We start from the raw sequence: 23,295 nt of genomic DNA, 5'->3' as shown, positions 1-23,295 counted from the left end.
GGTGTACAGTGCGTCAATAATGGTATGGAGGTGAGGTGTGGGGTATTTGTGTCCCACACACCAGGATATACAATATGCTAAGAAGTTAGGCTGGCTTTGCCACTGTGACGTTGCAACGCTAATCTTATTTTATATTAAAAAGCATGCAGATGAAAATAATGACTTAAAACCTCCTTAGATAGTAATGCCGAAACTCACTAACACACATTAAGTTCATAATCTTACCTTCCTCCCAGGGAACATCCATCCCATCATGCTTCTCTCTGTTCAGCCATCTCACTATTTCCAATTCATTAAAACTAATTAACTGCTGATGTGACAAGAGACCTCAATAACTCAGCAGCTGTAAATAATTTTCTATGATTCTACTTTCCACCACAAGAGGGCAATGTTTGGTACAGATGGATATTGAATAAGTTAAGATGAGGCCTTTTGACCTGGAGATTTGGCCTCATATTACAAATGGACATATAACCATGGGTAAAATACACACTCTCCATTAAGGGGTGAAATAAAATATCAACATTCACCAAATATGTATCAAATATTTCTCTATGTGGCTGAAAGATAAATCTGTATTTAAAATAATAATAAAAAAAACTTACCAAACTTATCAAAAAAGCTGAAATTATACTCTTTTGAGTGCAGAGTCATCTGCAGGGCAGCGTGGTTGAAGCTGGTCGGTTGCTGACGCAGCGCCTCTGCCGAGATGAGGCAAACCAAAGATGGGCTCTCTAAAAAACGAGCCAGAATCTTAAAGAAATTCTTCTTTACTAGTTTCAGTTTTAAAGGTGCTAAATGTGAGATATGGAGCATTTCTATTGCCTCCACACGGCTCTCAACATGGCGACGGCTGAGCTGGCGTCTCGTAGATAACGGTGCCAACGGCGCTAAACGTGAAAAGTGTAAACCTGGGGGAGTGACTTCATTCTCTGCTCAGGTAGACATTACTCCTCTATATCTTTACATAGTTGTTTTGTTGCTATATTAATGCTCTGGATATAGAACACCTTTAAATGTGATTTTGGACGGCTTCATTTAAAGGGGAACTCCATCAATTTTACAAGTCAAGATTAGTCTACTCATCATGGGGAGTCCGACTCAGCCTGTGAAAACGGCTGTAGGATGTTGAGTTATCATTCTTGACTTTGGAAATGGTAGATTGAGGGGAAAAAAGTGTCAAAAAGAACAATATTTGCATATTCATATATTTTAAATCTATCAATATGCAAATATTGTTCTTATAATATTGGTTGTAAATAAATCTGAAAAACATTTCCTATAGAAACAGGTCTGGAGGGGATCTTTAAGTTATGACAACTGAGCGAGATGCAGTTGAAAGCCACGGGAAAATAACAAGTAAGTGGAACTTGAGTTGGATTTTTTTGGCAACAGATGCATCATGTCTTCTGTTGCCATGGGAAGGACCTTCCATAAGTTTGAGAAAACAATCCTGATGATGCCATCAAGGTTATTTTGGCTTGGGCTTGAGACCGGATTTGACAGATGTGGACATTTACCAGATATGGAGCGTCTAATGAAAGACGCAATCAAGATGTATTATGGGAAAGCAGCATCCAGCATTTTTAGTGCTTGAAAAATATGAAGACTGAAAGGAAATCCTGTCTCTGATGCACCCATTTTAACAACTCTTTTTTAAACCTGTCTCTTAAATGTCCCTCAACTAAATTGCCGGAGTATCCCTTTCTTAGCAGTATTCCATCAGGGGACTTCTATAGTGTATTTTCAGACATGTAATTGACGATACTTCCGTGTGTCCAGTTGTTTTAGCAAGCTTAGTATCCCTTACTTGGAGGCAAGAAAGACAACACAAACACAACTCTGAATTCACTGTACAAAATCTTCATTTTTTGTTTTTTTCTTCCTTAATGACATACAACAGGGGACCCGTAAACAAAAAGAGAAAGTCATTTGATACAAGCTAGAATGCAGTTCAAAAATATATAATAAAACAAAATTAATAAAAAGCAGGTCTCTTATCCCTTGTAGTTAGAGGAAATAGTTTGAATACAGCTTAATATGATGTACAAAATATCACACAGTGATAAATTGCTAATAAAAAAATAAAAACACAAAGAAATGAGAGTCCTTTACCTTGGCCTCTGACTGGTAACAGATTTCTTTTTTTTTTTTTTTTTTAAACTTGTTTTCTTCGTTTTTCATGTTTTTTAATCATTTTGCTTTTTTACAAGTTATACATTGCCATTATCAATCACAAGCAAGTTTCTATGCCTAGCGAGGAAGAATGATTCACTTATGATACTACAGTATTCTTACATCTTAATAATCATAGTCAAAGAAAAGAAATGCAAGAAAGAAAACAAGGAAATGATGGACATTTACAGCACGTGATGGCATCTCTAGTCATCATTTACAACCTCTGTTTCGATTCCTTTTTTTTTCTTTTTTGATGTGTCCTACTGATTTGTCTTTATTCTCAGAGAGGGTGGGCCACCAGTAACTCTCACTATCAGATAACTGGGAGCCACAGCAGCTTCCACCCTTGTAGTATTTACTCCAGATTGTATACGAAACATTATTTCTGCACCCTGTCTGTAACCACTCCTCACCAGGAGCATCCACGATTAGATGTAGTGCAAAGTGGAGCCAGATAGTAGTTGAATGTGATAACAGGACGTCATGTCCAGCAGCAGTACAATAATGGATTTGCAACCGGAAACTTGTCTAAATTTAGACCCTGTTTCAGGAAGAAAAACTATGAATGCTAGTATCCCCAGTGATTAGGAGAGAAGCGTTCACCTCTAGGCTACTTTGAACCCTTAGATCTGACCTCTGACCCCTAGTGTGACCCTGTAATCTTGAAGAAGTGGAGGATGCCCCTTAAACAACTGATTTAACACCAGATTTTATCAGTCTTCTCGAGGTAATAAGGTCAAATTACCAAGTAAGTTGAAGTCAGGTCAGCTGTTAAGGGGCAAACAAACAAACATGCGTCCTGCAGTTATTATCAGTATAAATGCAGGACACAGACAGAGATAGATGTGAGGTGTCATAAAGGAACAATATTAGGTTCAGAGTCATGATACTAATATCAACCCGCCCATCTTAAATCAATTCTTTCTTATTTTTTTTCTCTTTTCTGAAATGACAAAAGTGGCTGAATTTAAAATGGACTTTATTCCTTTTTCTTTCTCCCTCCTGGAGCCATTTCTCCCCTTCCTCTTCAGAAAGAGGAGACCAGCTTCACATCATCATCAGCTCTCTGGGTAATGTGCTACTGTGCAACTGATGCACGTCAAAAACAAGACGAGGAAAAACCTCAACCTCCACACACACAAGTTTTCTTTTTTGAAAGCCTGAATAAATAACAACGACCCAGAACCGAGCACCGCCGCCTACAAACTGGCGCCGACTTCCAAGATGAAATGAAATCTGAACGGCTCTCATCTGAAGAAACCTTTTCAGTCCTCGCCGTAATATAATTACCACCAGCTCTGTACACTCCTCAAGCCTGAAACGATCAATGCCGACATTATTCATGCCCCTCTAATGAGAGACGTTGACGGCGACCGTCGATTCTGAAATGTGACCACGGTTAATGAAATGATTAGACGATGAAATGTCATTTAAAAAGCAGATTCCGCTCTATAGCTCCGATGAGTGAGAAACACAGTCTCTCTTTCTCACGTACACACAAAAACAGGTCCCTGATTCTGACTCAAGAAGGACGAGGTCTTTTCGTAGCACCGTGATTTAAACTAGTGCATATACAAACATGCGCACACTCTTCTGTACAGTAAAAAGCACCAAATGATACGATCCGTGTCATTTGTTGAGAGCATACAGACTGGCCTCACTACCCCTGTAAGTCTAACTGCACTCTCGTGATATCTATCTTTAGCTGGTATGTGGTGTGAGAGAGCATCAGTCTGTGGAAATGGACCATGATTGTGGAAATATGTTCATTTATCTTGTACAGCAGAGTGACATTTTATCTCACACACACACACAGAATCGTTGGGACGCTACAATACTCAGACACACAATGAGACTTGGCCATAAAGTTGAAATTAAAGCTATTTGTTCAACACTGGTTAGCAACTGTCTAATGGTTCACACACACACACAACTAAGTTTAACATTCTCCAACCCCCGAATACGACAGCACACACACACAATCTACCTGGAGTCTTTGGAATGTAATACATTGATTCCCAATGAGGAGGTTAGTCAGGTGTTTTCTACCGCCGACACTGGGAGAGATAACCGTTATTAGTCATGCCTACATACGTGTGTTAGCCACAAGCAAGTTGTTAGAAAAGAAACATCTCAAATGAAATGCGGTGTTGCATTATCGGTGCATCGTGTGCGCTGTGCAGTGCGAGCGTTTCCTTGGTGGTTTTGTGAGTAGTGTGTCAGCAGTTTACAGTCACACACACATATACACACACACACACGGTGGTTTGCAATAAGTGTTGGTAGAATGAAAAAAAAAAGCAGAACAGAGTATTGTAGTGTAGAAAAGTGTTACTCCAAACATGATTATTTGAAAAACGGAGCAGCCGGGATTTGTATAAAAAAGCAGTGTGATTAGTATTACAAGAAGTCACTGAGGCATCAGAGAACAGAGAGGGATTGAGGGGGGGAGGTGACGTCCTGTGGCGATGACCCAGCCAGTGGGGTGCAGGACAAGTGTGTGTGTGTTACGTGTATGTGTGTGTGTGTAAGCAGGTGAAATTTGTCCACTGTAGTCTTCAGTCTCTTTTGGCCCAGTAGGTTTTGTAGGACTCTAAAAGGCAGAAACAAACAGAGTTAGACCCACAGCAGTAACTGCTCATGACACTGACATGAAAGACAAAAGATATTAGGTCCCATTGCAATTTAAAAACATACCCGATTTTGTCATTTAAAGTTGAAAAAAATCCAACAAGATATAAGAAGTCACACAACAAAACGAAACAAAAACATCACATTATATTTTGAGGGTAAAAAGTAGGAATTTAAGATTCCTAAATTTGAATTGGAAAGAGAGATAACTTGTTGCTCTGTGTATTGAATCGTAAGGCAAATATGTGTCAGGTGCTCTTGGAGAATGGGGAAAAAATGTGAATAAACAGTAAGGCGATCCAGGCAATCCAAAATATTATTATTAAAATATATTCAACAAATGTTGAATGCCTTGACGAAGACCCACAGTGGTCAAAACATGTTGGCTTTTTTAATGATTTAGCCACTATAATTAAGGATTTGTAATGTTTCCTTCCTCGTTTGCCACTTGTTTTAATATTTTTGGAGTGCCTGGATTGCCTTCCTGTTTATCCTGGACATTTTAATAATCTAAAATTCTGTTAAAGGGGAAATGTCTGCAATCCAACTCAATAGTCTTTCAATAACCCCTCGCTGTCTGTTAAACATCCTCCTAACAAACTCCACACCCCCAGTTTGTAAATACAGGCTTTCTGTCTAAAATTTCAAAGAAAATACCCCCCCAATCTCACCAGAATGACGTCAGTGCTGTCAGACAAAGATCTTGGCAAGTGCATCTGCGCCGGCGCTGGCGATGAAGGGCTGCGAGGAGTGGAAGGCCACGTCATGGATGGCCTCGTCGTGCTTCTTCCTGTGAGCCGTGATCTCCTGCACGCACGTCCTGTTGTCCAGCATCCACAGGCGCACAGAGCAGTCGTGGCCTGCAGGGGGCAGAGAGCGGGCGGAAACAAAGACAACAATGTTGTGACTGAGAGGCAAAGATCACTGTGGAGTGAAATGTAAGAAAAATCCTTTAAAGGGTTTTACCAGCTACACTTAATGCACAGCTTGTTCTGCAATGCATTACAGTTTAATTTTAGCCAAAACTACAGACTGTATAGAGGCTTTCTGATTGTTTCTGAGTTTGATGGTGTAGAACTGACCTTGTACTTACTTTAAATTACAAAATACTTTTTTTTTACCATTGACAATCACTTCTTTTTTAAATTGCCATTACCTATAAAATTAATTCCTGAAAAAAACCCCACTTGTTACAGAACAGACGCATTATTAAAAGAAACTGTCGGCATTAAAATCTCTCTCCAGGTACGATGATGTTATATGACAACAGAGTGAGTAAAGACACAGTAAAGCTGAGCGGTACTCACTGCCAGAGATGAGGTAAGTGCCTTTAGGGTCTGTAGTGAGACAGGTGACCGCATCCAGGTGAGCCACCATTGAGTGGACGACTTTACCTGTACGAACACACAAAGCAAGTTTATTTAGACGCATTCACATTCCAGAAAAAAAGCAAGTCAACAGAGGAAATTAACAGATGATCAGTACAAATAAAAGACCTCATGCAGATACCTGTCTTATTGTCTAGGAAGCGGATGGTGCGGTTCTCGTGTGCAGTGATGGAGACGGACTCATTCGGGTGACTGACCACACGGTTGATCAGCTCACTGCCTGCAAACGAAGACAAACAATTTGAATCTCATCTGTTTCTTTTCTACTCACGTAACTATTTATTTTTGATCTTATCTTAAAGCAGGCAATATTACTTGTGGGTGGAAAAATCAACCGTTACAAACGGGGTGCAGAACATACCATCCTTGGTCTGCGTCTCTAACGCAATGACGCTCTGCTCTGTGTTGAGGTCGTAGAGCAGCGTCTCGCCGGCGTCGAACGACACCACCACCTGGTTAGGGTCAGCGGCCACAAAGGCTACTGAGGTGGGTGTGCCGTGCTCTGGGAAGGAGACAGGAGATGATGAAGTTGTGAGGTTTGGACGTAATACAAAGCTCGAAAGCACATCTACATGCTCAACGCAGACATCTACCTCTCTCCTTGTTGAAGACGGACAGGCAGGGAGCCGAGTTCTGAGGGTCCCAGATGCGAATGGTGCCATCGGCCGAGCACGAGGCGAGACGATGGTGAACTGCCGAGTACGTTAGACCCCAAACGCTGTCCTCGTGGCCGGCTAGTACGCTGCTCTCGATGCCAGGATCTGGATGGACAAACGCACATATTAAACTAGAATTACAGCCTTGTGGATGTTTGCCTCCGCCAAACAGTGAAGTTGCAGTTTACATCCATGTCTGTCCAAAATGTCATCACTTCATTTTATCCTGTTAGACAGTCGTGTGAAATTGTGAAATTTGTGAGGTCACAGTGACCTTGACCTTAGACCATCAAATTCTATTGCTGCGTTCCATTCACCTGGAAAACTTCTAAATTATTATTACTCTGCAGTGAATGACTGACCATAGTTATCATAAGGATCCACATTGAGGTCTGGCATCTTCCAACATCTGACGGCTCCATCTAGACCCCCGCTGTAGCAGGATTCCCCGTCCTCGCCCATGGACAGCGACAGAGCAGCTCCACTAGACAGAAGAGAGAGGCATCAGTGAGTGCGATGTGTCAGTGTATGTCAGGTGTGAATTTGTATTTGTACTCAACTCACCTGTGTGCTCTAAATGTGTAGATGGGCTCCACATCCAACGCTGCGTTCCTGTGGAGCGACACAGTCTTTTAAATTTTGCTTCTTAGTTTTTCATTCCTTTGCTGTGTTTGATTTTTACATTTGTGTGTTACTGCTGCTCGGAAAGCCTTTGGAGTGAGTTATAAGTATAAAAAGGTGCTATATAAATTAATTTCTTGTTCTGAGGTTTCTTACTTTTTCGAGTGCATGGCCTTGTTGAGGTTCCACAGTTTTAGTGTTCCATCCTCGGAGGCCGTGAGCAGCACCGCTTGGCTGGGGTGAAAGGTCAAAGCGCGGATGGCATCAAAGTGGCTGCGTAGTGTGAAACGAGGGTTCCACGTCTTCTTAAACTCCTCTCTGTTATCCTGCATCTGACGGGACACACATTTAAAAAAAAAAAAAAGAGTCAACATTCACATGTGCACATGTACGTTGGATCCCTGCGTATCGACCAGAACAAATGTGTAATTACATCCATGGAAAGATCGTTGTCGTTGGCGACGGTGAGATCAGCCAGTTCACCCAGGTTCATGTCCCCTCCTCCAACTGCATCCATAATGAAGACGTCGGATGAGAAGCCCAGGGCGCCACCTGCAGGTTGGAGGAGGGAAAGCACAAAAGTTAGTACAAAACATCATTGCCCTATAAAATGTAAAACATAGCAATGAATATCAGATCTCCCTGGCAAGAGTCCATTCATCTTGTTTCCTTACTCCCACACTGTGTACTAGAGGAAATATTTGTAGGTGTAGGAGCAGTTTTGTAAATTCACTCCTGCGCAGGCTTTAAAATTGGACAGCATCTAAATGTGTGGTTAGGCTACAATCACGCGTGTGGGATAGTGGAGGATAGTCTATGGTTTTCGATGATTTGGGGGGCGGGGGGGTTCTTACCTTCACCAGAGCGAGCCTGTCCCGACACAGACGGGGGCGGGGTGGGTTTAGGGGGGAAATCCGACATCATGCCTTGCAACTTGTTCCTGCGGTTCTCTGAACCCGGCAAGAGGAGAGAGACACAAACACATCCAGTCATGCAGAGAGGCGGAGGTGGGACGGACAGGCCAGCAGACGGACAGATGAGAGACAGACGGATGTAGACAGAGGCAAAAAAGATAGACTTCACTATTTAAATACACATACAATTTGAAAGATTCTTTTCGTGAAGATGAAATCAATCAGAGCACAATGTTACAGTGCAAAATGTGACTCAAAGAATGAAATGTGGACATATAAGAAAGAGAAGGCAGCATGCGTGAGAACCTTTGAAATGACCCCCGCACCACAGAAGTTACGTCTACAGACAGAGATGACAGCTTACACAACTCTAAAAGAGTCACAGACTGACAGCTCGTGAAACAGGACAGAGAGACAGGTGGTTGGGAAAAGAGGTTGGTTTTATTGACAAGAAGAAGAGATGCCAAGACACAATGAGAAGTAAAAGATAAAAAGGTGAGCGGGGAGAGGGGAGGAGGAGGAGGAAAGGGGAGGTGGGGGGGCAAAAAGGACAGATAACACTGGTGGCAGTGATTCTGGCAGTGCTGGTGCTGATGATGTGTTGCTATGGCAACAGCGTACCTAACTCCCGTCCGTCCCCCGAAATCCGGGCCTCTCCCGCCCCCTCCCCATCCTCCCCCGAGCCCAGGAAGTCAAATTCACTGAGGGCGTCTTCCGAGTCGTCTTCGTCCTCCTCGTCCTCCGGGTCCAGGTCTGTGGTCATGGGCTCCGAACCCATCTGGACATGGGAATAAAGTTTGCGGTTTATAGTTTGTGTTTAGTCATTAGATTTTCCTCGTCTTCCTAATTTTATTTCCGATCACTGATCATACCTTTACACGAGACTTCTTGCTCTTGCGCGGTCCGTCGATGCAGTCAGTGGCCATGCCTTGGAAGTCGTCCTCCTCGTCGCTGTCGTCTTCGTCGTCGTCCTCGCAGCCGTGCAGGAAGGGGATCTTATCGAGCACCGAGCCGCCCAGACGTTCCTTAGAGCTTTCCTTGCCCGCGTTCCTACAAATGCAAATGCAATTATTCTCTCTATTCTGAGTTAAGAAGGACAAAAACATTATTTAGGACAGGGATGCAGGATGACCTCAATTATACTTATGTAATGCAACATCATAAAAAGTTTGCCACGGAAGTCTACATTACAGTATAACTATGTTTTTTATAATCTTAAAAAGGTTTTATGAGTGCAACAACTATGAGTTTTATGTGTGCACACGTGCTTTTTTTTTACTTTCCTACTCAATCAAATTTTGATAATTCTATCCTAAAATATTTCCACTCACATATTTCATCTGTCTGACTGGTACATATATTTTCTGTGCAATGACAGGTACAAGACCTTAATAGATTTCTGCTATTTTTTTTATAATCTTACCATGTTGTCATGATGGAGGATGCCCTCCGTTTTAGACAGCTTTTCTCCATCTTGTTCTGTTGGCTTTTGACATTAGGATGTGCTATCGTTTCACTGTCTTCACAATACTGCTACAGACAAATGCTACTCACAAAGCAGCTTTATGATACAATGATGAATTGTCTCATGCTAACACTGCAGTAAGTAAGTCCTTTAGTAAGCACTTTAGTCACTTGGACATTTCCTGTCTGGTAGATCTAGTTCTAGTTTCTAGCATAGCACTGTTTATAACAGTATTGCACTCACTAAAACATAGATCATCATGGTAAAGGTTCTGCTTTGTGTAAGACGTCTTTGTCAGATGATCTTAAAGAGGACCTATTATGCTTATTTTCAGGTGCATACTTGTGTTTTGGGTTTCTACTAGAGCATGTTTACATGCTTTAATGTTCAAAAAACACTTTATTTTTCGCATACAGGCTGTGCTGAAGCACTTCTTTTCACCGTCTGTCTGAAACGCTCTGTTTGAGCTCCTGCCCCGCCCTCCCAAAAAGCCAAGTCTCCTCTGATTGGTTAGCTGGCACACACTGTCGTGATTGGTCAACCAAATCAAACTGTTCAGAACTCCGCTCAAGCTCCGCTATAACCAGGTTTGTTTGAGGGCGTGCCAAACTAGCCGCTAGGCAGGTATTATGCAAATGTGTTACTTGGTGACATCATCACGTTACGGAAGAAATGGCGGGACTTCAAGCAAGGCGTTTCAGGCAGTTCAAGAGAAGTGTTTCTGTGGAGGAGAATAACTCCATTTGGTGTGGACTTTGGGTTTTATAACTTTGCAGACTTTTTACATGCACAAAAAACTATATAACACACTAAAGGAAAGGGAAAAAGCACAAAAGCATAATAGGTCCTCTTTAAGAGGAGAACCCACTCTGTAGAGTGCAGTGTGTTTACTACCTTTTGCACTGAAATGCCCCAAATCAGCATAACATTATATTTCAAGGTCATGTCTGTGAATAGATAGATTATGGCATGGCATGTAAATTAGGCCATGTCTATATAAAGGGTGGTGCAAGACTGAAAGCCTTTGGTGTCAACATTTGCAGACAGAAGTTTGATAACAACTGCATGACCATTATAATTTGATTAAGTGGAAAAATTCATGCAGTTTTATAGCACTAGCAGGTATGAAATATATTTCTAAAATGAGTTTTATTTAAGAGGAGAACAACAAACTAAAACAAAGAAAATGTGTCATGATTTGGGCCTTGTGTTGCAAACAGTGGGTGTCTTCACTATTCTGATCAGTGGAGCAACAGCAGAGAGAGAGACAGAGAGAGAGCCCGTCTGCTTCCACAGCCTCACCTCTTTATTTGTTCCTCTATCTGTCGGACCAACAACGACTCTCCGCCCGCCCGGGGCTCTGGCTCAGGACAGGTTTCAATGGGCGGAGGCCCGTTAGCCTCGGGGCTGCTCCGCCCGAGCAGCGAACGCACGCGCTTGGACCGCATGTCCAGGATAGTGTCTGAATAACCCACTTCCTCGAGATATCTACATAAGCACAGAGAAATATATAGCCACATATAAATCAATCCTTCTAGTCGAGATCACAAGTTTAACACCAGTGATAAAGCACTGATGGAACACATTAGTATGGCACAGAGATAAAAAGGAGCTGATGACGGAGAGGCCTTACTTGCGTAGTAGCTGACGTCCCTCCTTCCAGGACATCTGATTGGCTGGCTCAGCATCTGACTCAGCCGGCCCATTGGGAACTACAGAAAATAGATTGGTCAATAGTGATGCAACAGCAAAAGCAAAAGCAGAAACTTTGCTCTGAAAGTAAAGCAGCAGTAGCAGAGTATGTAAGGGCTTTGGTTAAACATACGTTGGTCTGCTTCTGTCTCTGGTTTCTTGTCTCCGGGACTCTGGTCGTTTCCTGTCTTCAGCTTCTGGTGCTTAGCCCTGCAACCCAACAGAACACCACATGAGGGCAGCATTACAGGCATATATAGGACGTTCAAATCACTATGTCTAAAGCATGCAAAACATTATGACAGCAGGCTGACTGGATAACATACATGAGGACACAGTAGGGACAGAAAGAAGTCGCTTCCTGGCATTTGTCTTACCTCTCTTGTTTGAGGGCGTACTCCAGCATCTTGATCCGCCTCACTAGGTCCTGTTTCATATTCTCCTGCCCTTTCCTCTCACCCTGTAGGAACGCCACCTGAGCCTGAAACACACACACACACATACAGGATGGTAAGGAACACAAAGTACCTTCATAAAAAGGCACCACTCACAAGCGTATATGATTGCTAAATCAATTTATATTGACACCATAACTGCAGCATGTAGTCTCAATTAAAGCTAGAAAAGCATTCGATATCAACGGAGATCACAGGCAGAGAGCGTGAAGGAAAAAGTTCGATGTGACAAGCATAGCAAACATGACTTCTGAGAAGCCAGAGGAATAAGTAGAGGGTTGTGGAACAGGGCTCTTATTTTTAAACTTCTCCTAACCGAGGCCTCGGCGCGCATCTGCAGAAGAGGAAAAACAAGACACGCACCGGCCAAATTCAAACACCCTCTTTTGAGACACATCCTTCCTTTGTGCGCTTCCCCTCTCATTTTCCATCCGTTTCCTTCCTCGCTGAGCTGATAAAATTCTTACCTTGAGGAAAGAGATGCCCATTCTTGCCGTATGGTAAACAATTAAAGGGTTTCGTGAGAAGAGAAGAAAAAAAAACGTGATAATGAGAGAAAGCGGTGTGACGGCACTGTCAAGATTTGACGAGGGCTATCTTTAGACAGGGTCTTCCCTTGGGTCAGGCAAGACTTGACAAAGATGTGAAACGACTGCCGGGGTGGATGAGAAAGATTTATAACACAAGCGTCAAACGTGCTGTGTTTTGAGCCAGGTGATGCTTTACAGTGGGCACTTTTTGAGCAAAACTGGGGTTCACATCAGGCAACAAACACCTGCCCTCTATTGGTTGGAGGAGAAAAATGTGCCAGTGAGGGAAAAAAACAACAACAAACAACAGTGACCCGTGTTTCTAATCTCAGGATTTGCATGCAGGTGACTGTAGGCACAATAGTTTTGCATTTTCACCCTCTCTTTCTCTCCCTGTGCCAAGCGGTGCTGCTGAAGCATTAATACCAATTGTGTTACAGTCCATTTCTCCTGTGCACGTCCCTGTCTGTGTCCACGAGTCTGCTCCCACACGCGTACGCAGTTCTGTAAAACTAGAACAGTCTAAAAACACTATCTCATGGGGCAGGCACTCGGTCTACTTGAGAGGGTAGTCAATCACCCGGGAAAGTGCACGCACACACACACACACACACACACACACACACACACACACAGTCATGTAACCAGCTAGGAGGGCGAGTGGAACACAAGATAATCTGCCAAGCAAACCTTACTACTGCTGCTACTACTGCTGCTGCTGCTGCTGAGTAATCCTGATTAATGCGACGTGATTTTATATGCTTATCTGGGAATTTGGGAGATAATTGTCAAAGCTAGCATGTCAACACTGCAGGCACGATCAAAGAGGTTGCGAAATACAGATGGCTTCATGTAGTTTATACTTGGCCAAACCCAGGAGGAGCTGCTTAGTCCTTAAAATAAGTTAAAGAACGAATGAATTAACTGTGTTTATGTGTACGGAGCACTGAAAGGATGCGTGCATTCATTTAACAAGCCAGGAAGACTAGTGAAACACACACAAAATCTGCTTGGGCTTGTATAAACAGCTACAGTATGTAATAACATGTCATTTGCTGTGGTTGTGTGGTTGGTAGAAGCAGCTAGCATAGGGTTAGCTACAACAGCTAGTTAGCTGAGCATTTCCAGCCGCACAAAGGTAGTACTTGTGTAGTTGTGGTGTTGTTGTAACGGTACGCAATACTGTGTTTGTACATTTTAGACAAGCAGAAACTCTTGTTCCAGTGCAACATAATCAGATGCAAATGATGCTAACATGCTAAATTACAAGTCAAGCAGCTGTTTTGCTAGCTGGGCAGTGTCACAGTGCGGGAGGTTTAGATATCAGAAAACAGCATGTACATTATATACTAGGTACTAGTGTTGTAGTCAAGACTACCTACACCAAGACCAAGTCATGACCAAGACCAGAGTGTATCAAGACCGAGACAAGACCAAGACTTTGAAAAGTTGAGACCAAGTCAAGACCAAGACCAGACCGGTGCGAGTCCCACACTTACGATAAAATGCGCAACATGCAAACCATAGGCACTCCTCAAATTGATCTGAGAGATCCATATTCCCATAGAGATCCATATATTCCCTCTTCATTCACCTCGTTCATTGCCGTATATGCTACATGTGTGCATGTATAAGTGCACCATGACAAATCTCTTAATAAACAATCAAATTGCATTTGCAGAGGTGAATTTTATGTGTGGGGAATTATTGCTTTGTTTTCCATGAGAATTGCATTAATAATGTTAACAAATAAACCAGGCAATGCACGGGGCAATTTAAGGATATCCACGCAGTTGTGGTCTTGACCGGTCTTGAAATACAATCCTGAGTCTTTTTTGACTGAGACCTTCAAAAAGTGACCGATCTTGAGTACTACAACACTACCGGGTATTATAAATGGTTGAAAACAGATGGAACACATTAGCTCACATTAAAATGACCTCTTCAAAGTGAAATGGCAAAATGTTTGCTTCTATCAATAAGGGAAAAACATCAAGCTTGACCACAATAATGACAAAGAGCTTATCTGATACTGCGTTTGGCCTGCTGTGGGTCAAGTAGAGCCAACTTGGGCACAATCAGTCAAACTCAAGAGGGGGCAAAGAGGAACATGAGGTCCTCTGTACACAAATAAACAAATCTTTAACACAGAGTCCTCAGTGTACCGACTTGGGCGCTATTTGGTGGGTGAAAACACCATTGTTAGCTCAGCATTGCACAGTCCTGGTTAAAAAAAACGTACAGAAAGAAAGACCAGGACCAAAAAGCATGGTGTGACAACCACTAGCAGCAGATAGATAGATGGATGAACAGTTCTTATGTAGGCCTAATGTGTACTGAACTGAACAAACAGCTAGAAGCATACTGAAAACAGCCACAGTAATGTCACCCTAGTATGAACAGTGATCTGATCATTCACTGATCTACATTTGAACAGTGATGCAACCGCTCAGCTCAAACAAACAATAGCCAGTGACTAGAACTCTTTAAACTAAATGCTTAGAATCCGCAAAGTGCTTCGTAATTTCCGCCTCTTAAAGGAATGCGTCTACCTCTTCCTTCAGGGGCAGGGCACGCATTTATACTCCTACTCCTACTCACGGGCGAGCTACAACCTGCTCACACGCAGCGATAACCATCACACACCCCTGTGCGTCAGACAGTGTCACACTACTGTGTTCCTGGAAGGACGGGTTCCCAGTAGCGCCCAAAACCTTAAATCCCTGACACTGCTTTGTTGGCCCAAGATAAAGCCAAGGCTGCATTTGTACACACACACACACACACACACAAAAATACTGACATGACAATAAATGCACATTGCACACTGTAAGAGCTTCCCTTTTCTTGATACATAAAAGTTGCCCAAAACAGAGGGATTAGTGTGTCAAAGGGTTTATTGCTGTGTGTCATTCTTCATCTATTACTTAACTGCTCATCATTTGGCTCTGACCTGGTTTTACTGGCTCTACAGTATTTCTCTTTGAAGGCGGTAGGGTAGGGTAATGGGGTTCAGTGGGTAAAATATGATGTTAAAGTAGGTTAATTTACCACAGCACACCTCTGCTGTTGTAGGGAAAAGAACAAATGCAGCTTTCAATGGATTAGCTTGAGGTCCCAAAACTAAAAGCTTCTATCAGGGTGTGTGAATACATTTAAAAAAATATATATACGATTTGTAATAGACATTTGTATTGTTTTTAGCTTTCATTGGTCTGTATAATTCTGCCCTTTGTCTGATTCAGATTGAGACATGCTTGTTTTTACTTGTGTGTTGGTCCCCGGCCAACAGAAGTGAAACAAGGCAGTTCATTCATCAGCTATTAAAAGGTGTTCTTATCAAGAGACTGATACTTTAAAAAGGTACAGTGTGTAGGATTTGGCGACATCTAGTGGTGTGGTTGCAGATTGCAACCAACTGAGTACCCCTCCGCTCACTCCTCCCTTTCCATGATAACGCCGTTCGCCTCGCTCAGAGGCCATCCTTACCATAACAACACTACTTTAGGAGCAACGAAAATCAGACGGCGGCTGGCGGTACCACGGTTTTGCACTCTATGGCTCACATTACCGCAGTTTCACAAGCATGTCGGAAAATTACGGTGGACTTCGGGTAACGTAAAAACTCGCTAGAGCCAGTGTTTGGTTTGTCCGTTCTGGGCTACTGTAGAAACATGGTAGAGCAATGTTCCCTATGTAAATATGGGCTCATTCTAGGTTAATGAAAACACACCGATTCTTAGTTTCAGGTGATTAGACATTCATGAAAATAGTTATGAATATTATTCCATTTCTGGTAATAGTTCCCCTGAAATGCTACACACTGACCCTTTAAATAAGAGTCAAAATGGAGCAGCAGGTCAAAAGACATCACGGTATTTATATAGAAAGTTAGACTCAAGTAAAATATCATTCCATGTTTAAAACCAACCCATGTTGAGGAGTAATAAAACCATTAGTTAGTGTTTTGGGTGTCATTTGATGCAGCCCTGCTAACACTGACACTGCGGTTATTTTCTTGTATTATGTTGGTAAACTAACAAAACTAACAAAGCACAAAGGAACCTTGAGGCGAGTGAACCTGTCGTGCCATCTGATCTCTCTTTCCTGTGTGTGGCTTTTCCTCGGTGTGGCCTACCGCTGCTGACCTTTCCAGAGTTTGTCGTAGCATGGAGAGCTGACACATTTAGCCTTTTCTGTCAGTCCCCGTCTACTCTACTAGCTGCAGAACAGGGTCAAGGGCAGCTTTCCTCCTCCGCTGGCCACCCTCCATCTTCTCATCCCTTCATCCCCATGAGAGACTCCATGAGCCAACAAGTAGAGCAATGAACTTTTCTGGGACAGCGTGCTTTGATGGAGCGTGTCGGAGAGCGTGCGCTCGTTGTATTAAGCTAGAGAATGACATCTTAAAAAGTTGGGCTTGCTGCCTGAGTTTGATTAGAAGATGCTTGATAAGCAAAAAATACTGCATGTCATGAATGTGTTTGTATAAATCAAATCATCAGATGAAGAGCTGGGAAAGAAACTAAGAAATACAACAATAAGGAGAGAATTACGTACAGAAAAAAAGAAAGGTAATATCTTAAAAAAAAAAAGGTATAGAACAGGAGCGGTGCAAGTGTGCGTGGGTGGGAGGCACACACTGTAATAATGCAGTACATATGGATGTCATATGTGTGTCATGGCTGAGAGCGCAAAGTTATTAATTAGAGATGTGTACCCAGGGGCCCCCTGGGCCATACTCAACAGGAAGTGATGTCATCTGGGTCACCAGTAATCCATTCTACACAACTACTGACATGGTTGATAAAATGAAATAGCTGATATGAGAATAATACAAAGAGGAACAGGTAAAGGTCTGCCCTTCTCCCTTTAGAGTAGTGACTTTTGTTCGATGTCTGCTGCACAGTCTGTTTGCCTATTAAATTATAATGAGGATCAGGCAAAAACAAGCTCGTTCGGAGTCGGATACAGTGCAGCAGTGGTGTCATTTGATAGAATACACTGGGAAAAGCTTGCTGTGTGTCTGAAGGACAGATAGAGAGACAAGGCCACTGCCAACTGTCCCCTGTGCTGCTGTCCCGTGGTCGCTTTGGGACGTCCCACCTGGCCCCAGAGCGGGGGGGGGGCCTTCATTCCTGGCATGTCACTGGAGACACGACACCACAGGTGGCCTTTCACACCGAAAAACGCACTCACAGAGACAGCACGTGTTACAGTCTCACAAAGAGAGACACGCTGTGCTACAAAACACAGACATCCACGCGGTCGCACAAAGAGATGATGTGTTATTCTCAAATATTGGTGATGGGTTTTGAAAAATTTGGCGTGCAGCTTCATTACTAGCCATATGAATGGCACAAAAGCACAAAAAGTCATGTGTAGTCGACATGTGAGCAGCCCGTGGACGCATGTATGTACAGTATGGTGCTAACTGCATGGGACATGGCCAGGGGGGCGTGCTAACAGGCATGTCGAGATCCCTGCCAGCATGCTGGCAACAAAAGCTAGAGGCCTGTGGCCTGTGGGTGTGAAAATGTAAGTTAGGTCAATTTTTCAGCCTGGCACTCCAGCGATCCTCTCTTTCTCTCAGCACAGGACGTGGTGCTAATTGTACCCGTGAAACCAGACCAAGTGCAGCAAATACCCAGCACACGCAAACAAAGTTCCATAACAAGCACTAATGGCGTGTTGGACATAGCGATGGATGGCCCGCTTCTGCCTTCCATTCCCACACACGACTATAAAAGCAGCAAGCTTCACCAGTTTGTTATTGTTCATCCATATTTTATCAAGGCTTCCTATTTTTAACTACATAGGTTTGAGTCGGGGGCAAAGTGAGAAGCAGAGTGACACAAGAGAGGCATGATATGTGTTTTTATCTGTGGTTTTGCCCAAGCTCATGAAGATCATTCATCCTGATTACAAGCAAACTGCGGTGACAGGAGGAAGACCACATATGGGCTTAGGAATGAAAAGATGAACTGTTCATTCCAAAACGCAGAGCGAAAACATCTTTGAGTGTGTGTAGGTTTTCCTAACCTGCCTTAATCCTGCAACAATTCGATGAGTAAGCACAATCTTGCCCAGCAATGCTCTGCGTCACACAGTTACACACATTCATGTAGGGATGTTGCATAGTACAACCTCTGTCTTCTGCTGACACTCTCTGAATAACTGGGACCAGTAGGGGACTCATGCCTTGCTTAAGGGCATTTATATGGCACTGACTCACACGTTCATATAGATTTTTCTTGCCATAGACTCAAATTGATGACCTTTAAGGACACAAGCTCACTTCTCACCCCCTAAGGTAAGTGGCAGGTCATGTTTTTTTTACATTCAGTCAGGATTTACAAGTGTGGTTGTAGATAGGATGGTACTTAACTGACAATAAGGAAAGATAAATACAAATACAACCGCATTATCAACCATGTCCATCTACCACATCACTGACTCATCTATCTGTGAGTGTGACAGGCCCGAATTCACAATGTGGATTTCCTTTCAATGCCACCACATACAGAGATATAAACTTTTACTACAAACCACTGTATGCCTCAAGGAACGTCATCTGCAGTAAAATGTGATTCAATACAAAAGTGCATGACGAAAGGGGAAGCCCATGTCAAAAAAGGTCACCCTCATAACTTTCCCTCACTGGGGCCAATTGTTTTGTGAATAAAATACAATTTATCATCAACATCCTCATTTTTAATGGGGAATTTTCTATCACCACTTTACAAAGATTCAAAGAAACTCCCAGCTGTGTGACACTGTCATCATCTTTTAACCTCAACAGAACAGCACACAGATCACTTAATTTGTCCCTGTAGGATATGCAAACCTGATAATTGTCAATTCACAAACTACTGTATGTTTCCACATGCAAGCCGAAAACTTCTTAAAGGGGAGTCTGGTACAGAGATGTTTTTTGATGTGCACCAAGGAGACACTGCAAGGTAGCCACACCTAGACTTCTGTTTACCTACCTTTATTATTTGCAGGATAACTTGCTTGCTTTTGTAAGTTGACCTCTATCATCTAACTTATATATCTTTGTGAGTGGAATGAACTGCAGCTGAAATTTTGGTCATTTTGAAGGCCAAATGCAATAATGATATCTGGAAATAGAGTAATTTAAAACCTGTGTCTGTAGGTGATCATCAGCTCGAGGTCATTATACTCCCTTCATTGTCATGCACTGACTGGTAATAACACATCCTGGTCAATACAATATGATAGGTCTTTTAACCTCAACAGAACAGCCACTTAATTGGTCCTTGTAGGATAGGCAAACTTGATAATTGTCAATTCACAAACTACTGTATGTTTCCACATGCAAGCCAGTCCATCTTAAAAGGGAGTCTGGTACAGAGATGTTTTGATGTGCACCTGCAATAATATCAAGGAGACACAGCAAAGTAGCCACACCTAAACTTCTGTTGACCTATCTTTTATTATTTGCAAGATAACTTGCTTGCTTTTGTAAGTTGACCTATATCATCTAACTTATATATCTTTGTGAGTGGAATGAACTGCAACTGAATATATGGTCATTTTGAAGGCCAAATGCAATAATGATTTCTGGAAATAGAGTATTTTAAGGCCTGTGGCTGTTTGGCTGTAGGTGATCATCAGCTGGAGGTCATATACTCCCTTCATTGTCATGTATTGACTGGTAATAACAGATCCTGGTCAATATACAATATGATAGGGTGTAATGTTAGCCCGTTAACATTTTAGCATCCCGAGAGTGATTGATTGTAGGGCTTGTGTACTGTCACAACAAACCACTGTTATGATTATGCCTCAAGGAACGTCATCTGCAGTAAAATGTGATTTAATACAAAAAATGCAAGCAGTCAGTGCATGACGAAAGGGGAAGCCCATGTCAAAAAAGGTCACCCTCATCACTTTTTCTCACTGGGCCAATTGTTTTGTGAATAAAATACAATCAAAATACAATTTATAATCAACATCCTCATCTTTAAGTATGGACACCTTCTTTCAAAGAAACTCCCAGCTGTGTGACACTGTCATCATCTTTTAACCTCAACAGAACAGCCACAGATCATTTAATTTGTCCCTGTAGGATATGAAAACCTGATAATTGTCAATCCACAAACTACTGTATGTTTCCACATGCAAGCCGAAATCTTCTTAAAGGGAGTCTGGTACAGAGATGTTTTTTGATGTGCACCAAGGAGACACTGCAAGGTAGCCACACCTAAACTTCTGTTTACCTATCTTTATTATTTGCAGGATAACTTGCTTGCTTTTGTAAGTTGACCTATATCATCTAACTTAGTGGTGTATATCTTTGTGAGAATGTACTGCAACTGAATATATGGTCATTTGAAGGCCAAAGGCAATAATGATATCTGGAAATAGAGTATTTTAAAGCCTGTTTGGCTTTAGGTGATCATCAGCTGGAGGTCATATACTCCCTTCATTGTTATGCACTGACTGGTAATAACACATCCTGGTCAATACAATATGATAGGTCTTTTAACCTCAACAGAACAGCCACTTAATTTGTCCCTGTAGGATATGCAAATTTGATAATTGTCAATTCACAAACTACTGTATGTTTCCACATGCAAGCAAATATACAGTCCATCTGTACCAGACTCCCTGTCTGGTACAGAGATGTTTTTGATGTGCACCTGAATTAATATCAAGGAGACACTGCAAGGTAGCCACACCTAAACTTCTGTATACCTACCTTTTATTATTTGCAGGATAGCTTGCTTGCTTTTGCAAGTTGACCTCTATCATCTAACTTAGTGGTGCATATCTTTGAATATATGGTCACTTCTGGAAATAAGAGTATTTTAAAGCCTGTGTCTGTAGGTGATCATCAGCTGGAGGTCACATACTCCCTTCATTGTCATGCACTGACTGGTAATAACACATCCTGGTCCAATACAATATGATAGGGTGTAATGTTATTATTTGCAGGATAACTTGCTTCCTTTTGTAAGTTGACCTCTATCATCTAACTTAGTGGTGTATATCTTTGAATATATGGTCATTTTGAAGGCCAAAGGCAATAATGATTTCTGGAAATAGAGTATTTTAAAGCCTGTTTGGCTGTAGGTGATCATCAGCTGGAGGTCATATATACTCCCTTCATTGTCATGCACTGACTGGTAATAACACATCCTGGTCAATACACAATATGATAGGGTGTAATGTTAGCCCAGTTAGCATGTTTGGCACTGATTGATTGTAGGGTTATGTGTATACTGTCACAAAGAGCTCCTACAACATCTAATCTGTGTATTTATCTCACCCTGAGTTCGTCTCTCTCCGCCTCCCAGCGGTATTTCTCGGCCTGGAAGCGTCCCCACTCGTACTGGATGAAGTGAAGGATCCCAGGAAGCGTCATCCCCGCGTCCCCGTCCTGCTGGAGCTCCCGAGCCTGCTGCTGCAACTGCTGCGACGATCCGGGCATGGAAACCCCTCCACCGGCTGCTGCTGCTGCCGCCGCCGCCGCTGCTGCCATGGCTCCGGTCGCCGCAGCAACCGATGTCTGCTGCTGCTGGCCCGGTGCTGCTCCTGCTGCGGCTGCTGCTGCTGCTTTGGGCCCGTTTGGGTTGCGCCCCGCTCCGCTGCTGCTGCCGCCGCCTCCGGAGCTCGGGTTTGGTCCTCCGCCGGATCTATCCGCCTCCATTTTTAACCGTCCAACCTTTCGCCAGGATAAAGGAGGTGGAACCGGGCACGAGTAGTACGAACAATAATAATAAAAAGCCTCGTAACCCTTCTTCCAAAACACCAGCAGCAGCTCTCTATACTACCTCTCTTTTTCTTCCTTTTCTCACACGCACAGAGCAAAAATTACTATTCAGTTAGCAAAATACTACACTTCCGCTTTCAAAACCTTCAACATAAAACACCATGATCAAGCTACATATTTGTGACAACCCTGGGGCTATTTAAATACCAATGCGCCATATTCAGTATAAATTCATACTTTGAAATAGTTTCTAAAGTAACATGGAAATATTGCTTTTAAATGTCAATCACTTAAAAAAAGTGTTAAAATGATGTTCACGACTCTTATTTTGTTACATCCCCGGATTTGTTTCCTGTTTGCGATGGAAATGCCCCACTGTGGGTGACAAATAAAGGGCCATGTTAGCAGTAATACACAATGAACGTGTCGCTAGGGGAGTTCGTTTCCTGCCATTTTGTGAGAAGGGATGTTTGAGGACAGTAAAGTTAAACAACTTTATCCACAACTTTGTTTCCGGTTTGAAGGACACAGGTCCACTGTGATTTTGACTGCCACAAAAAACACTCTCTCCATACTTTATTTCTAAAAATCAATACAGTAGTTACATAAACATGTTCAGATTTTTCATTACAAAAAAATTCAGCAAATATATTTCACAGTATAAAAATAAAATAAAGATAAAAAAATATATACAAAAAATAAAATGTAAGGAAAGGAAAATATTGATTTATTTTATGTATTAGTTTATTTGACAGGGACAATACATAGGCATTGTTACACTTAATTAAAGTGCAACCGATGCAAGGTATATAGGACTTCTAGCCATAGACAGTAAAGTTAGCCAACATTTCTCCACAACTTTGTTTCCGGTTTGAAGGACACAGGTCCACTGTGATTTCCATACTCCATACTTTATTTCTAAAGTTCAATACAGTAGTTAGGCATAAACATGTTCAGATTTTTCATTAAAAAAAAAATTGAGCAAATATATTTCACAGTATAAAAATAAAATAAAGATAAAAT

The 23,295-nt window shown here is 42.3% G+C and overlaps 1 protein-coding gene across 2 annotated transcripts; it reads right to left on the bottom strand.

Annotated features, from left to right (window-relative positions):
* Positions 1 to 1,847: 1,847 nt before the first annotated feature.
* Positions 1,848 to 22,393, bottom strand: strn4 (striatin, calmodulin binding protein 4). Of its 2 annotated transcripts, XM_037775248.1 has the most exons (19): positions 21,829 to 22,393; positions 11,923 to 12,026; positions 11,679 to 11,755; positions 11,487 to 11,565; positions 11,156 to 11,341; positions 9,812 to 9,874; positions 9,261 to 9,438; positions 9,010 to 9,166; positions 8,329 to 8,424; positions 7,908 to 8,026; positions 7,631 to 7,806; positions 7,418 to 7,465; positions 7,216 to 7,337; positions 6,791 to 6,958; positions 6,559 to 6,699; positions 6,319 to 6,417; positions 6,117 to 6,203; positions 5,481 to 5,669; positions 1,848 to 4,771 (listed from the first exon to the last, which is right to left on the bottom strand). In XM_037775248.1, exons 1-18 carry the CDS (start codon positions 22,207 to 22,209, stop codon positions 5,500 to 5,502), a joined length of 2,451 nt encoding a protein of 816 aa, XP_037631176.1. In that variant the 5' UTR covers positions 22,210 to 22,393; the 3' UTR covers positions 1,848 to 4,771; positions 5,481 to 5,499. The 2 variants fall into 2 exon arrangements, with proteins under 2 accessions (XP_037631176.1, XP_037631177.1); XM_037775249.1 differs by lacking the exon at positions 9,812 to 9,874 and having other exon boundaries at positions 21,829 to 22,392.
* Between the last annotated feature and the right edge of the window lie 902 nt (positions 22,394 to 23,295).

Source organism: Sebastes umbrosus, chromosome 7 (genome assembly GCF_015220745.1).
Source record: "Sebastes umbrosus isolate fSebUmb1 chromosome 7, fSebUmb1.pri, whole genome shotgun sequence".
Classification (NCBI taxonomy): Eukaryota; Metazoa; Chordata; class Actinopteri; order Perciformes; family Sebastidae; genus Sebastes; species Sebastes umbrosus.
This window is presented reverse-complemented; position numbering and strand designations above follow the sequence as displayed.